The sequence below is a fragment of the Oncorhynchus keta genome, unplaced genomic scaffold, assembly GCF_023373465.1.
Source record: "Oncorhynchus keta strain PuntledgeMale-10-30-2019 unplaced genomic scaffold, Oket_V2 Un_contig_6810_pilon_pilon, whole genome shotgun sequence".
Lineage (NCBI taxonomy): Eukaryota > Metazoa > Chordata > Actinopteri > Salmoniformes > Salmonidae > Oncorhynchus > Oncorhynchus keta.
In genome coordinates, this window is record NW_026289075.1 from 97,501 (window position 1) to 112,448 (window position 14,948).

Sequence of the window (14,948 nt, forward strand, 5' to 3'; positions counted from 1 at the left end):
ACACTGTAGACACACACACACACACACTGTAGACACACACACTAACACACACTGTAGACACACACTGTAGACACACACACACTGTAGACACACACTGTAGACACACACTGTAGACACACACACACTGTAGACACACACACTGTAGACACACACACACTGTAGACACACACTGTAGACACACACACACTGTAGACACACACACACTGTAGACACACACACACTGTAGACACACACACACTGTAGACACACACACACACTGTAGACACACACACACTGTAGACACACTGTAGACACACACACACTGTAGACACACACACTGTAGACACATACACACTGTAGACACACACACACTGTAGACACACACACACTGTAGACACACACACACTGTAGACACACACACACACTGTAGACACACACACACACTGTAGACACACACACACACACTGTAGACACACACACTGTAGACACACACACACTGTAGACACACACACACACACACACACACACTGTAGACACACACACACTGTAGACACACACACACACACTGTAGACACTAACACACACTGTAGACACACACACACTGTAGACACACACACACTGTAGACACACACACAAACTGTAGACACACACAAACTGTAGACACACACACAAACTGTAGACACACACACACACACTGTAGACACACACACACTGTAGACACACACACTAACACACACTGTAGACACACACACACTGTAGACACACACACACTAACACACACTGTAGACACACACACACTGTAGACACACACACACACTGTAGACACACACACACTGTAGACACACACACTAACACACACTGTAGACACACACACACTGTAGACACACACACACTGTAGACACACACACACACACTGTAGACACACACACACACTGTAGACACACACACACACACACACACACTGTAGACACACACTAACACACACTGTAGACACACACACACACTGTAGACACACACACACTGTAGACACACACACACACTGTAGACACACACACACACACACTGTAGACACACACACACACACTGTAGACACACACACACACTGTAGACACACACACACACACTGTAGACACACACTAACACACACTGTAGACACACTAACACACACTGTAGACACACACACACACTGTAGACACACACACACACTGTAGACACACACACACACTGTAGACACACACACACTGTAGACACACACACACTGTAGACACACACACTGTAGACACACTAACACACACTGTAGACACACTAACACACACTGTAGACACACTAACACACACTGTAGACACTAACACACACTGTAGACACACACACACTGTAGACACACACACACACTGTAGACACACACACACTAACACACACTGTAGACACACACACTAACACACACTGTAGACACACACTGTAGACACACACTGTAGACACACACACACTGTAGACACACACACACACACACTGTAGACACACACTGTAGACACACACACTAACACACACTGTACACACACACTGTACACACACACACTAACACACACTGTAGACACACACACTAACACACACTGTAGACACACACACACACTGTAGACACACACACACTGTAGACACACACACTAACACACACTGTAGACACACACACTAACACACACACACTGTAGACACACACACTAACACACACACACTGTAGACACACACTGACACACACTGTAGACACACATTGTAGACACACACACACTGTAGACACACACACTAACACACACTGTAGACACACACTGTAGACACACACACACTGTAGACACACACACTAACACACACTGTAGACACACACACTAACACACACTGTAGACACACACACTAACACACACACACTGTAGACACACACACTGACACACACTGTAGACACACACTGTAGACACACACACACTGTAGACACACACACTAACACACACTGTAGACACACACACACTGTAGACACACACTGTAGACACACACACACTGTAGACACACACTGTAGACACACACACACACACACACACTGTAGACACACACACTAACACACACTGTAGACACACACTGTAGACACACACACACTGTAGACACACACACTAACACACACTGTAGACACACACACTAACACACACTGTAGACACACACTGTAGACACACACACACTGTAGACACACACACTAACACACACTGTAGACACACACTGTAGACACACACACACTGTAGACACACACACTAACACACACTGTAGACACACACACACTGTAGACACACACACTAACACACACTGTAGACACACACTGTAGACACACACTAACACACACTGTAGACACACACACACACACTGTAGACACACACACACTGTAGACACACACACACTGTAGACACACACACACTGTAGACACACACACACTGTAGACACACACTGTAGACACACACACACTGTAGACACACACACACTGTAGACACACACTGTAGACACACACACACTGTAGACACACACACTAACACACACTGTAGACACACACACTGTAGACACACACACTGTAGACACACACACTAACACACACTGTAGACACACACACTGTAGACACACTGTAGACACACACACTAACACACACTGTAGACACACACACTGTAGACACACACACTAACACACACTGTAGACACACACACTGTAGACACACACACTGTAACACACACACACTGTAGACACACACACTAACACACACTGTAGACACACACACTAACACACACTGTAGACACACACACTGTAGACACACACACTGTAGACACACACACTGTAGACACACACAGTAACACACACTGTAGACACACACACTGTAGACACACACACTGTAGACACACACACTAACACACACTGTAGACACACACACTAACACACACTGTAGACACACACACTAACACACACTGTAGACACACACACTAACACACACTGTAGACACACACACTAACACACACTGTAGACACACACACTAACACACACTGTAGACACACACACTAACACACACTGTAGACACACTGTAGACACACACACTAACACACACTGTAGACACACACACTAACACACACTGTAGACACACACTGTAGACACACTGTAGACACACACACACTGTAGACACACACACTGTAGACACACACACACACTGTAGACACACTGTAGACACACACACTGTAGACACACACTGTAGACACACACTGTAGACACACACACTAACACACACTGTAGACACACACACTAACACACACTGTAGACACACACACTAACACACACTGTAGACACACACACACTGTAGACACACACACTGTAGACACACACACTGTAGACACACTGTAGACACACACTGTAGACACACACACTGTAGACACACTGTAGACACACACTGTAGACACACACACTAACACACACTGTAGACACACTGTAGACACACACTAACACACACTGTAGACACACACACACTGTAGACACACTAACACACACTGTAGACACACTAACACACACTGTAGACACACACACTGTAGACACACTGTAGACACACTGTAGACACACACTAACACACACTGTAGACACACACTAACACACACTGTAGACACACACACACTGTAGACACACACACTGTAGACACACACACTAACACACACTGTAGACACACACTGTAGACACACTGTAGACACACACTAACACACACTGTAGACACACACACACTGTAGACACACACACACACACTGTAGACACACACACTAACACACACTGTAGACACACACTGTAGACACACACACACTGTAGACACACACTGTAAACACACACTGTAGCCACACACACACTGTAGACACACACTGTAGACACACACACACTGTAGACACACACACTGTAGACACACACACTGTAGACACACACACACTGTAGACACACACTGTAGACACACACACACTGTAGACACACACACACTGTAGACACACTGTAGACACACACACACTGTAGACACACACACACACACTGTAGACACATACACACTGTAGACACACACACACTGTAGACACACACACACTGTAGACACATACACACTGTAGACACACACACACACTGTAGACACACACACTGTAGACACACACACACACACTGTAGACACACACACTGTAGACACACACACACTGTACACACACACACACAGACACACACACACTGTAGAGACACACACACACACTGTAGACACTAACACACACTGTAGACACACACACTGTAGACACACACACACTGTAGACACACACAAACTGTAGACACACACACAAACTGTAGACACACACACAAACTGTAGACACACACACACACACTGTAGACACACACACACTGTAGACACACACACTAACACACACTGTAGACACACACACACTGTAGACACACACACACACACACTAGACACACACACACTGTAGACACACACACACTGTAGACACACACAACACACACTGTAGACACACACACACTGTAACACACACTGTAGACACACACACACACACTGTAGACACACTGTAGACACACACACACACACACACACACACACTGTAGACACACACTAACACACACTGTAGACACACACACACACTGTAGACAACACACACTGTAGACACACACACACACACACTGTAGACACACACACACACACACTGTAGACACACACACACACACACTGTAGACACACACACACACTGTAGACACACACACACACACACACTGTAGACACACACTAACACACACTGTAGACACACACACACACACTGTAGACACACACACACACTGTAGACACACACACACTGTAGACACACACACACACTGTAGACACACACACACACACTGTAGACACACACACACACTGTAGACACACACACACTGTAGACACACACACTGTAGACACACACACTGTAGACACACTAACACACACTGTAGACACACTAACACACACTGTAGACACACTAACACACACTGTAGACACACTAACACACACTGTAGACACACTAACACACACTGTAGACACACACACACTGTAGACACACACACACACTAACACACACTGTAGACACACACACTAACACACACTGTAGACACACACTGTAGACACACACTGTAGACACACACACACTGTAGACACACACACTAACACACACTGTAGACACACACTGTAGACACACACACTAACACACACTGTACACACACACTGTACACACACACACTAACACACACTGTAGACACACACACTAACACACACTGTAGACACACACACACACTGTAGACACACACACACTGTAGACACACACACTAACACACACTGTAGACACACACACTAACACACACTGTAGACACACACACTAACACACACACACTGTAGACACACACACTGACACACACTGTAGACACACATTGTAGACACACACACACTGTAGACACACACACTAACACACACTGTAGACACACACACACTGTAGACACACACACACTGTAGACACACACACACTGTAGACACACACACTAACACACACTGTAGACACACACACTAACACACACTGTAGACACACACACTAACACACACACACTGTAGACACACACTGTAGACACACACTGTAGACACACACACACTGTAGACACACACACTAACACACACTGTAGACACACACACACTGTAGACACACACTGTAGACACACACACACTGTAGACACACACTGTAGACACACACACACACACTGTAGACACACACACTAACACACACTGTAGACACACACTGTAGACACACACACACACTGTAGACACACACACTAACACACACTGTAGACACACACACTAACACACACTGTAGACACACACTGTAGACACACACACACTGTAGACACACACACTAACACACACTGTAGACACACACTGTAGACACACACACACACTGTAGACACACACACTAACACACACTGTAGACACACACACACTGTAGACACACACTAACACACACTGTAGACACACACTGTAGACACACACACTAACACACACTGTAGACACACACACACACACTGTAGACACACACACACTGTAGACACACACACTAACACACACTGTAGACACACACACTGTAGACACACACACACACACTGTAGACACACACACACTGTAGACACACACACACTGTAGACACACACTGTAGACACACACACACTGTAGACACACACACACTGTAGACACACACACTAACACACACTGTAGACACACACTGTAGACACACACACACTGTAGACACACACACTAACACACACTGTAGACACACACACACACTGTAGACACACACACACACTGTAGACACACACACACTGTAGACACACACACACACACACAATGGTAGACACACACACACTGTAGACACACACACACACACACACACACACACACACACACACACACACACACACACACACACACACACACACTGTAGACACACACACACACTGTAGACACACACACACACACACTGTAGACACACACACACTAACACACACACATACACACACACACACACACACACTGTAGACACACACACACACACACACACAAACACACATACACACTGTAGACACACACACACACACTGTAGACACACACACATGCATACACACTGTAGACACACACACACTGTAGACACACACACACACTAACTAAACACACACACACACACACACACTAACACAAACTAAACACACACTAAACACACTAACACAAACTAAACACACTAACACACAATAAACACACACTAACACACACACACACACACACACACACACTGTAGACACACTAACACAAACTAAACACACACACGCACACATTAACACAAAGTAAACACACACTAACACAAACTAAACACACACACTAACTCAAACTAAACACACACTAACACACACTAACACAAACTAAACACAGACACTAACACAAACTAAACACACACACACTAACACAAACTAAACACACACACTAACTCAAACTAAACACAAACTAAACACACACTAACACAAACTAAACATACACTAACACAAACTAAACATACACACTAACAAACTAAACACACACTAACACAAACTAAACACACACACACACAGGGAGCAACTTACAAGCACAGCACCAGAGGGCCTAGTTTGTACTTCAGCCACACAGACTCCAGCATGCGTCTGATCAGCTCCAGCTACACACACACACCAAACACACACACACATACCAAACACCCACACACACCAAACACACACACACACACACCAAACACACACACACACACACATACCAAACACCCACACACACCAAACACACACACCAAACACACACACACACCAAAACACACACACACCAAACACACACATACCAAACACCCACACACCAAAAACCCACACACACCAAACACACACACAACAAACACACACACACACACACACACACCAAACACACATACCAAACACACATACCAAACACACATACCAAACACCCACACACCAAAAACCCACACACACAAACACACACACACCAAACACACACCCACACACACACCAAACACACATACCAAACACCCACACATACCAAACACCCACACATACCAAACACCCACACACACCAAACACACACACACACCAAACACACACACACACCAAACATACACACACACCAAACACCCACACACCAAACACACACACACCAAACACACATACCAAACACACACACACCAAACACCCACACACCAAACACCCACACACCAAACACACACACACCAAACACACACACACCAAACACACACACCAAACACACACACCAAACACACACACACCAAACACACACACACCAAACACACATACCAAACACCCACACACACCAAACACACACACACCAAACACACATACCAAACACCCACACACACCAAACACACACACACACCAAACACACACACACCAAACACACCAAACACACATACCAAACACCCACACACACCAAACACACACACACCAAACACACACACACCAAACACACACACACCAAACACACATACCAAACACCCACACACACCAAACACACACACACCAAACACACACACACCAAACACACACACACCAAACACACATACCAAACACACATACCAAACACCCACACATACCAAACACACACACACCAAACACACACACAGAGAGAGAAAAGAGGTCAGGGATGAATTAAACATCTGATTTAGTCAAATGTTACATGATAAGACCACTATTAAAACGTTTCACATTCACTTCCTGTTTCCACAGTTTCACACACTGTAACACTTCCTATTTTCTCTACTGAGCAACAAATGAATAGTAGTCTGTGCCACAACACGTAGCAAGAGAAACAGGTGTTACTATGATTTATTTATACACTGCCACTTTCACAACCTGACACACACACACACTGCTAGCCGACTAACACACACACACACTGCTAGCCAACTAACACACACACACACACACACACACTGCTAGCCAACACACACACACACACACTGCTAGCCGACTAACACACACACACACTGCTAGCCGACTAACACACACTGTGACTGACCAAGCATGACCACTCACATCCTCTTCTCTTCTCTCTCTTACTGCAATAACAGGAAGAAACACTACCACATTTACATCCTGAAACACACCCACACACACACACACACACACACACACACACACACACACACACACACACACACACACTTTATGGAAAGGGTTGTGTCTTCCTGATATGGAGTGAGCTATTTCCATGTGAGGTTCAGGGTTTTCTTCAGTCAGTGATATCTATGTATGATGTACTGTACAGAGCCTCTCTGACGTCATAACTGAGCTGTGAACAGTGGGAAGTAGATCTGTCATCCGCAGGAGGAAGTACATGTATTGGAGGATAATCGTTATTGTCATTTCTCAACAACAATCTGTCTGTCTCAGGCCTTTCTTTGTGTGACCGCAAAAACATTGGAAACAGTGTTTGGGTCATGTAGAATAAGAACACACACCAGCTTGGCCACGTAGTTCACCACCAGCACGTCGATCTTCTTCTTCCCCAGACGAGGCAGGTGTCTGTTGAGGTGCTCTCTCAGCTTGTCCACCATCTATAGGAAACACAACACTTCACATTGAAGGTGTCTGTCTGTGTGGTTCCCTTGATGTTCCCCTGTTCCTCTTGTGTCCCTGTTCCTCTGTGTCCCTGTTCCTCTGTGTCCCTGTTCCTGTTTACCCTGTTCCTCTGTTTACCCTGTTCCCCTGTTCCTCTGTGTCCCTGTTCCCCTGTTCCTCTGTGTCCCTGTTCCTCTGTGTCCCTGTTCCTCTGTTCCCCTGTTCCTCTGTTCCCCTGTTCCTCTGTGTCCCTGTTCCCCTGTTCCTCTGTGTCCCTGTTCCTCTGTGTCCCTGTTCCCCTGTTCCTCTGTTCCCCTGTTCCTCTGTTCCCATGTTCCTCTGTGTCCCTGTTCCTGTTTCCCCTGTGTCCCTGTTCCTCTGTGTCCCTGTTCCTCTGTGTCCCTGTTCCTCTGTGTCCCTGTTCCTCTGTGTCCCTGTTCCTCTGTGTTCCTGTTTCCTCTGTGTCCCTGTTCCTCTGTGTCCCTGTTCCTCTGTGTTCCTGTTTCCTCTGTTCCTCTGTGTCCCTGTTCCTCTGTGTTCCTGTTTCCTCTGTTCCTCTGTTTCCTCTGTGTCCCTGTTCCTCTGTGTCCCTGTTTCCTCTGTGTCCCTGTTTCCTCTGTGTCCCTGTTCCTCTGTTCCTCTGTTCCCCTGTTCCTCTGTGTCCCTGTTCCTCTGTTCCTCTGTGTCCCTGTTCCTCTGTGTCCCTGTTCCTCTGTGTCCCTGTTCCCCTGTTCCTCTGTGTCCCTGTTCCTCTGTTCCCCTGTTCCTCTGTGTCCCTGTTCCCCTGTTCCTCTGTGTCCCTGTTCCTCTGTGTCCCTGTTCCCCTGTTCCTCTGTTCCCCTGTTCCTCTGTGTCCCTGTTCCCATGTTCCTCTGTGTCCCTGTTCCTGTTTCCCTGTGTCCCTGTTCCTCTGTGTCCCTGTTCCTCTGTGTCCCTGTTCCTCTGTGTCCCTGTTCCTCTGTGTTCCTGTTTCCTCTGTGTCCCTGTTCCTCTGTGTCCCTGTTCCTCTGTGTCCCTGTTCCTCTGTGTCCCTGTTCCTCTGTGTCCCTGTTCCTGTTTCCTCTGTTCCTCTGTTCCTCTGTGTCCCTGTTCCTCTGTTTCCTCTGTGTCCCTGTTCCTCTGTGTCCCTGTTTCCTCTGTGTCCCTGTTTCCTCTGTGTCCCTGTTCCTCTGTTCCTCTGTTCCCCTGTTCCTCTGTGTCTCTGTTCCTCTGTTCCCTGTGTCCCTGTTTCCTCTGTGTCCCTGTTCCTCTGTTCCCTGTTCCTCTGTTCCTCTGTGTCCCTGTTCCTCTGTGTCCCTGTTCCTCTGTTTCCTCTGTGTCCCTGTTCCTCTGTTTCCTCTGTGTCCCTGTTCCTCTGTGTCCCTGTTTCCTCTGTGTCCCTGTTCCTCTGTTCCCCTGTTCCCCTGTTCCTCTGTGTCCCTGTTTCCTCTGTGTCCCTGTTTCCTCTGTTTCCTGTTCCCCTGTTCCTCTAACAGTATCCTACATTCTTATTATCAGGAAGGAGAGTGGAGCAGGAGCCTACTGGGACTTACATACACACTGCAGGTAGGCAGGCACACACACACACACACACACACACACACACACACACACACACACACACACACACACACACACACACACACACACACACACACACACACACACACACACACACACACACACACACCACACACACACACACACACACACACACACACACACACACTGCAGGTACACACACACACTGCAGGTACACACTCACACTGCAGGTACCATACACACACTGCAGGTACACACACACACACTGCAGATACACACTCCTGGAGCAGGAGAGACCTATCTGACCTGCAGGTGGAATAGCCTGCTGGGAGCAGAGCTGAGTCTAAGAATAGTTACCCTGCTGGTTGATGCTGAGAGGACCACAGCTAGACTACCCTAGTGTTTTACAACTGGGGATAGGTAGAATAGTTACCCTACTGGTTGATGCTGAGAGGACCACAGCTAGACTACCCTAGTGTTTTACAACTGGGGATAGGTAGAATAGTTACCCTGCTGGTTGATGCTGAGAGGACCACAGCTAGACTACCCTAGTGTTTTACAACTGGGGATAGGTAGAATAGTTACCCTACTGGTTGATGCTGAGAGGACCACAGCTAGACTACCCTAGTGTTTTACAACTGGGGATAGGTAGAATAGTTACCCTGCTGGTTGATGCTGAGAGGACCACAGCTAGACTACCCTAGTGTTTTACAACTGGGGATAGGTAGAATAGTTACCCTACTGGTTGATGCTGAGAGGACCACAGCTAGACTACCCTAGTGTTTTACAACTGGGGATAGGTAGAATAGTTACCCTGCTGGTTGATGCTGAGAGGACCACAGCTAGACTACCCTAGTGTTTTACAACTGGGGATAGGTAGAATAGTTACCCTGCTGGTTGATGCTGAGAGGACCACAGCTAGACTACCCTAGTGTTTTACAACTGGGGATAGGTAGAATAGTTACCCTGCTGGTTGATGCTGAGAGGACCACAGCTAGACTACCCTAGTGTTTTACAACTGGGGATAGGTAGAATAGTTACCCTGCTGGTTGATGCTGAGAGGACCACAGCTAGACTACCCTAGTGTTTTACAACTGGGGATAGGTAGAATAGTTACCCTGCTGGTTGATGCTGAGAGGACCACAGCTAGACTACCCTAGTGTTTTACAACTGGGGATAGGTAGAATAGTTACCCTGCTGGTTGATGCTGAGAGGACCACAGCTAGACTACCCTAGTGTTTTACAACTGGGGATAGGTAGAATAGTTACCCTACTGGTTGATGCTGAGAGGACCACAGCTAGACTACCCTAGTGTTTTACAACTGGGGATAGGTAGAATAGTTACCCTGCTGGTTGATGCTGAGAGGACCACAGCTAGACTACCCTAGTGTTTTACAACTGGGGATAGGTAGAATAGTTACCCTGCTGGTTGATGCTGAGAGGACCACAGCTAGACTACCCTAGTGTTTTACAACTGGGGAGGTAGGTAGACTAGTTACCCTAGTGTTTTACAACTGGGGATTGAGTTGCTGAGAGGACCACAGCTAGACTACCCTAGTGTTTTACAACTGGGGATAGGTAGAATAGTTACCCTGCTGGTTGATGCTGAGAGGACCACAGCTAGACTACCCTAGTGTTTTACAACTGGGGATAGGTAGAATAGAACCTGCTGAAACGCTAACGTCACTTAAACCTCAGGGACAGCAATTTCAGGTTGGAAATAGTTGCTGCTGCAAGGCTAAAAACTCCTGGGAATAGACTGCAATGTCAGGATCAAAAGGGACAACTATTTTTATCATGCGTGTTGTGTGTTGTCAGCTAACTGCTTGCCCTGATGAACCTTGGTCTTGTAAGCTGGACAAGCCTGCATTCCAACCCAGCACTAAAACAGTGCTGACACTGATCTAAGATCAGTTTAATATAGAGCCTAGAGCTGTCTGTGCTTGAGGGCACCTTCCACCCAGAGTATCATGGCTGCTGTATCTTGTGACTCACCAGGCCTATGAGCGCCCTCTGCTGGCTGTCCTCCTCCTGGAACAACGGAACCACTTTCTGGTCTGCAGAGGAACACCATAACACCGTGGATTTAGACTTTCATTACATCTCAAAGAGTTGGACATAAGGCAAAACAAACAGTCATGAGTCCGGACGAGGAAGAGGATCGCCTAATGATTTAAGAGTGATGAGTAAGTAGGGTTGCACATTTTGGGGAATATTCACAGGTGGAAACTTTCCGTGGGAATTAACGGGACTATATGGGAATTAATATTAATACCATTTAAATGTAGATGTTTTTTGCATTGATATATTTACCATATCATATGGAGACAGAAACATAAACCTTTAACCTTATCATACGTAAACATTATACAAATGATTAAATCCTTCCAATAGAAATACCAAAAAATGTTAGTTACGAATTGAACTTTAATCAAATGAGTTGACTCTTCACATGGGATGATTTCACTGAACAACAAAAGAAAGGGAATATTGAATGATCCCCAATGATCCATCGCATCTCCCAAAACGTTTTCAACATACATCTGTAAAATGATGGTCTAGAAACTAAAGCTTTGGTTGTCTTCCTCTCAGGCTTCCATGTCTTCTCCCTGGACCTCCTCAATGTCCACCTCTTAAACATCAGACTCTGAGGCCTCATCTTCACTGTCACTTTACAACCTTGTTGAGGATGGCTCGTTGTCAGGCTCAAAAAGCCTCATTTGCCAGGATGGCCACCAATTTTGGGGTGGATTTGGAGGATGATGGAGGCAACAGGAAAAGAGCCTCAGATCCACAAAGTTTTCATTACAGAGGGACATCTCCATGGTCTTTTCATTACAGAGGGACATCTCCATGGTCTTTTCACTACAGAGGGACATCTCCATGGTCTTCATTACAGAGGGATATCTCCATGGTCTTTTCATTACAGAGGGACATCTCCATGGTCTTCATTACAGAGGGACATCTCCATGGTCTTTTCATTACAGAGGACATCTCCATGGTCTTTTCATTACAGAGGGACATCTCCACTGGAGGGACATCTCCATTTTCACTACAGAGGGACATCTCCATGGTCTTCATTACAGAGGGACATCTCCATGGTCTTTTTCATTACAGAGGGACATCTCCATGGTCTTTTAGCTACAGAGGACATCTCCATGGTCTTCATTACAGAGGGACATCTCCATGGTCTTTTCATTACAGAGGGACATCTCCATGGTCTTCATTACAGAGGGACATCTCCATGGTCTTTTCATTACAGAGGGACATCTCCATGGTCTTTTTACAGAGGGACATCTCATGGTCTTTTCACTCACCATGGTCTTCATTACGGAGGACATCTCCATGGTCTTTCATTACAGAGGGACATCTCCACTTTTTCACTACAGAGGGACATCTCCATGGTCTTTCATTGCAGAGGGACATCTCCATGGTCTTCCAGCACAGAGGGACATTTTCTTTTCATTACAGAGGGACATCTCCATGGTCTTTTCACTACAGAGGGACATCTCCATGGTCTTCATTACAGAGGGACATCTCCATGGTCTTTTCATTACAGAGGACATCTCCATGGTTTTTTTCATTACAGAGGGACATCTCCATGGTCTTTTTCATTACAGAGGGACATCTCCATGGTCTTTTTCATTACAGAGGACATCTCCATGGTCCATGGTCTTTTTTTCACTACAGAGGGACATCTCCATGGTCTTCATTACAGAGGGACATCTCCATGGTCTTTTCATTGCACATCTCCATGAATCTTTTTCAGAGGGACATCTCCATGGTCTTTCATTACTGAGGGACATCTCCATGGTCTTCATTGCAGAGGGACATCTCCATGGTCTTCATTGGACATCTCCATAGTATTTTCATTACAGAGGGACATCTCCATGGTCTTCATTACAGAGGGACATCTCCATGGTCTTTCATTACAGAGGGACATCTCCATGGTCGTTTCACTACAGAGGGACATCACACCATGGTCTTCATTACAGAGGGACATCTCCATGGTCTTTTCATGCAGTGGGACATCTCCATGGTCTTTTCATTGCAGTGGGACATCTCCATGGTCTTCATTACAGAGGGACATCTCCATGGTCTTTTCATTACAGAACATCTCCATGGTCGTTTCACTACAGAGGACATCTCGTGGTCTTCATTACAGAGGGGACATCTCCATGGTCTTTTCATTGCAGTGGGACATCTCCATGGTCTTTTCATTGCAGAGGGACATCTCCATG

The 14,948-nt window shown here is 46.2% G+C and overlaps 1 protein-coding gene across 1 annotated transcript in view; it reads right to left on the bottom strand.

Annotated features, from left to right (window-relative positions):
• Nucleotides 1-12,890, bottom strand: part of LOC118380374 (gamma-secretase-activating protein) — a 25,956-nt gene extending 13,066 nt beyond the window's left edge. The window contains exons 1-3 of the mRNA XM_052511480.1: nucleotides 12,703-12,890; nucleotides 9,087-9,182; nucleotides 7,195-7,265 (exon numbers count right to left, since the gene is read on the bottom strand). Of these exons, the coding sequence (XP_052367440.1) occupies nucleotides 7,195-7,265; nucleotides 9,087-9,182 (167 nt within the window). The 5' untranslated portion in view covers nucleotides 12,703-12,890. The remainder of the gene's footprint in view (nucleotides 1-7,194; nucleotides 7,266-9,086; nucleotides 9,183-12,702) is intronic.
• Between the last annotated feature and the right edge of the window lie 2,058 nt (nucleotides 12,891-14,948).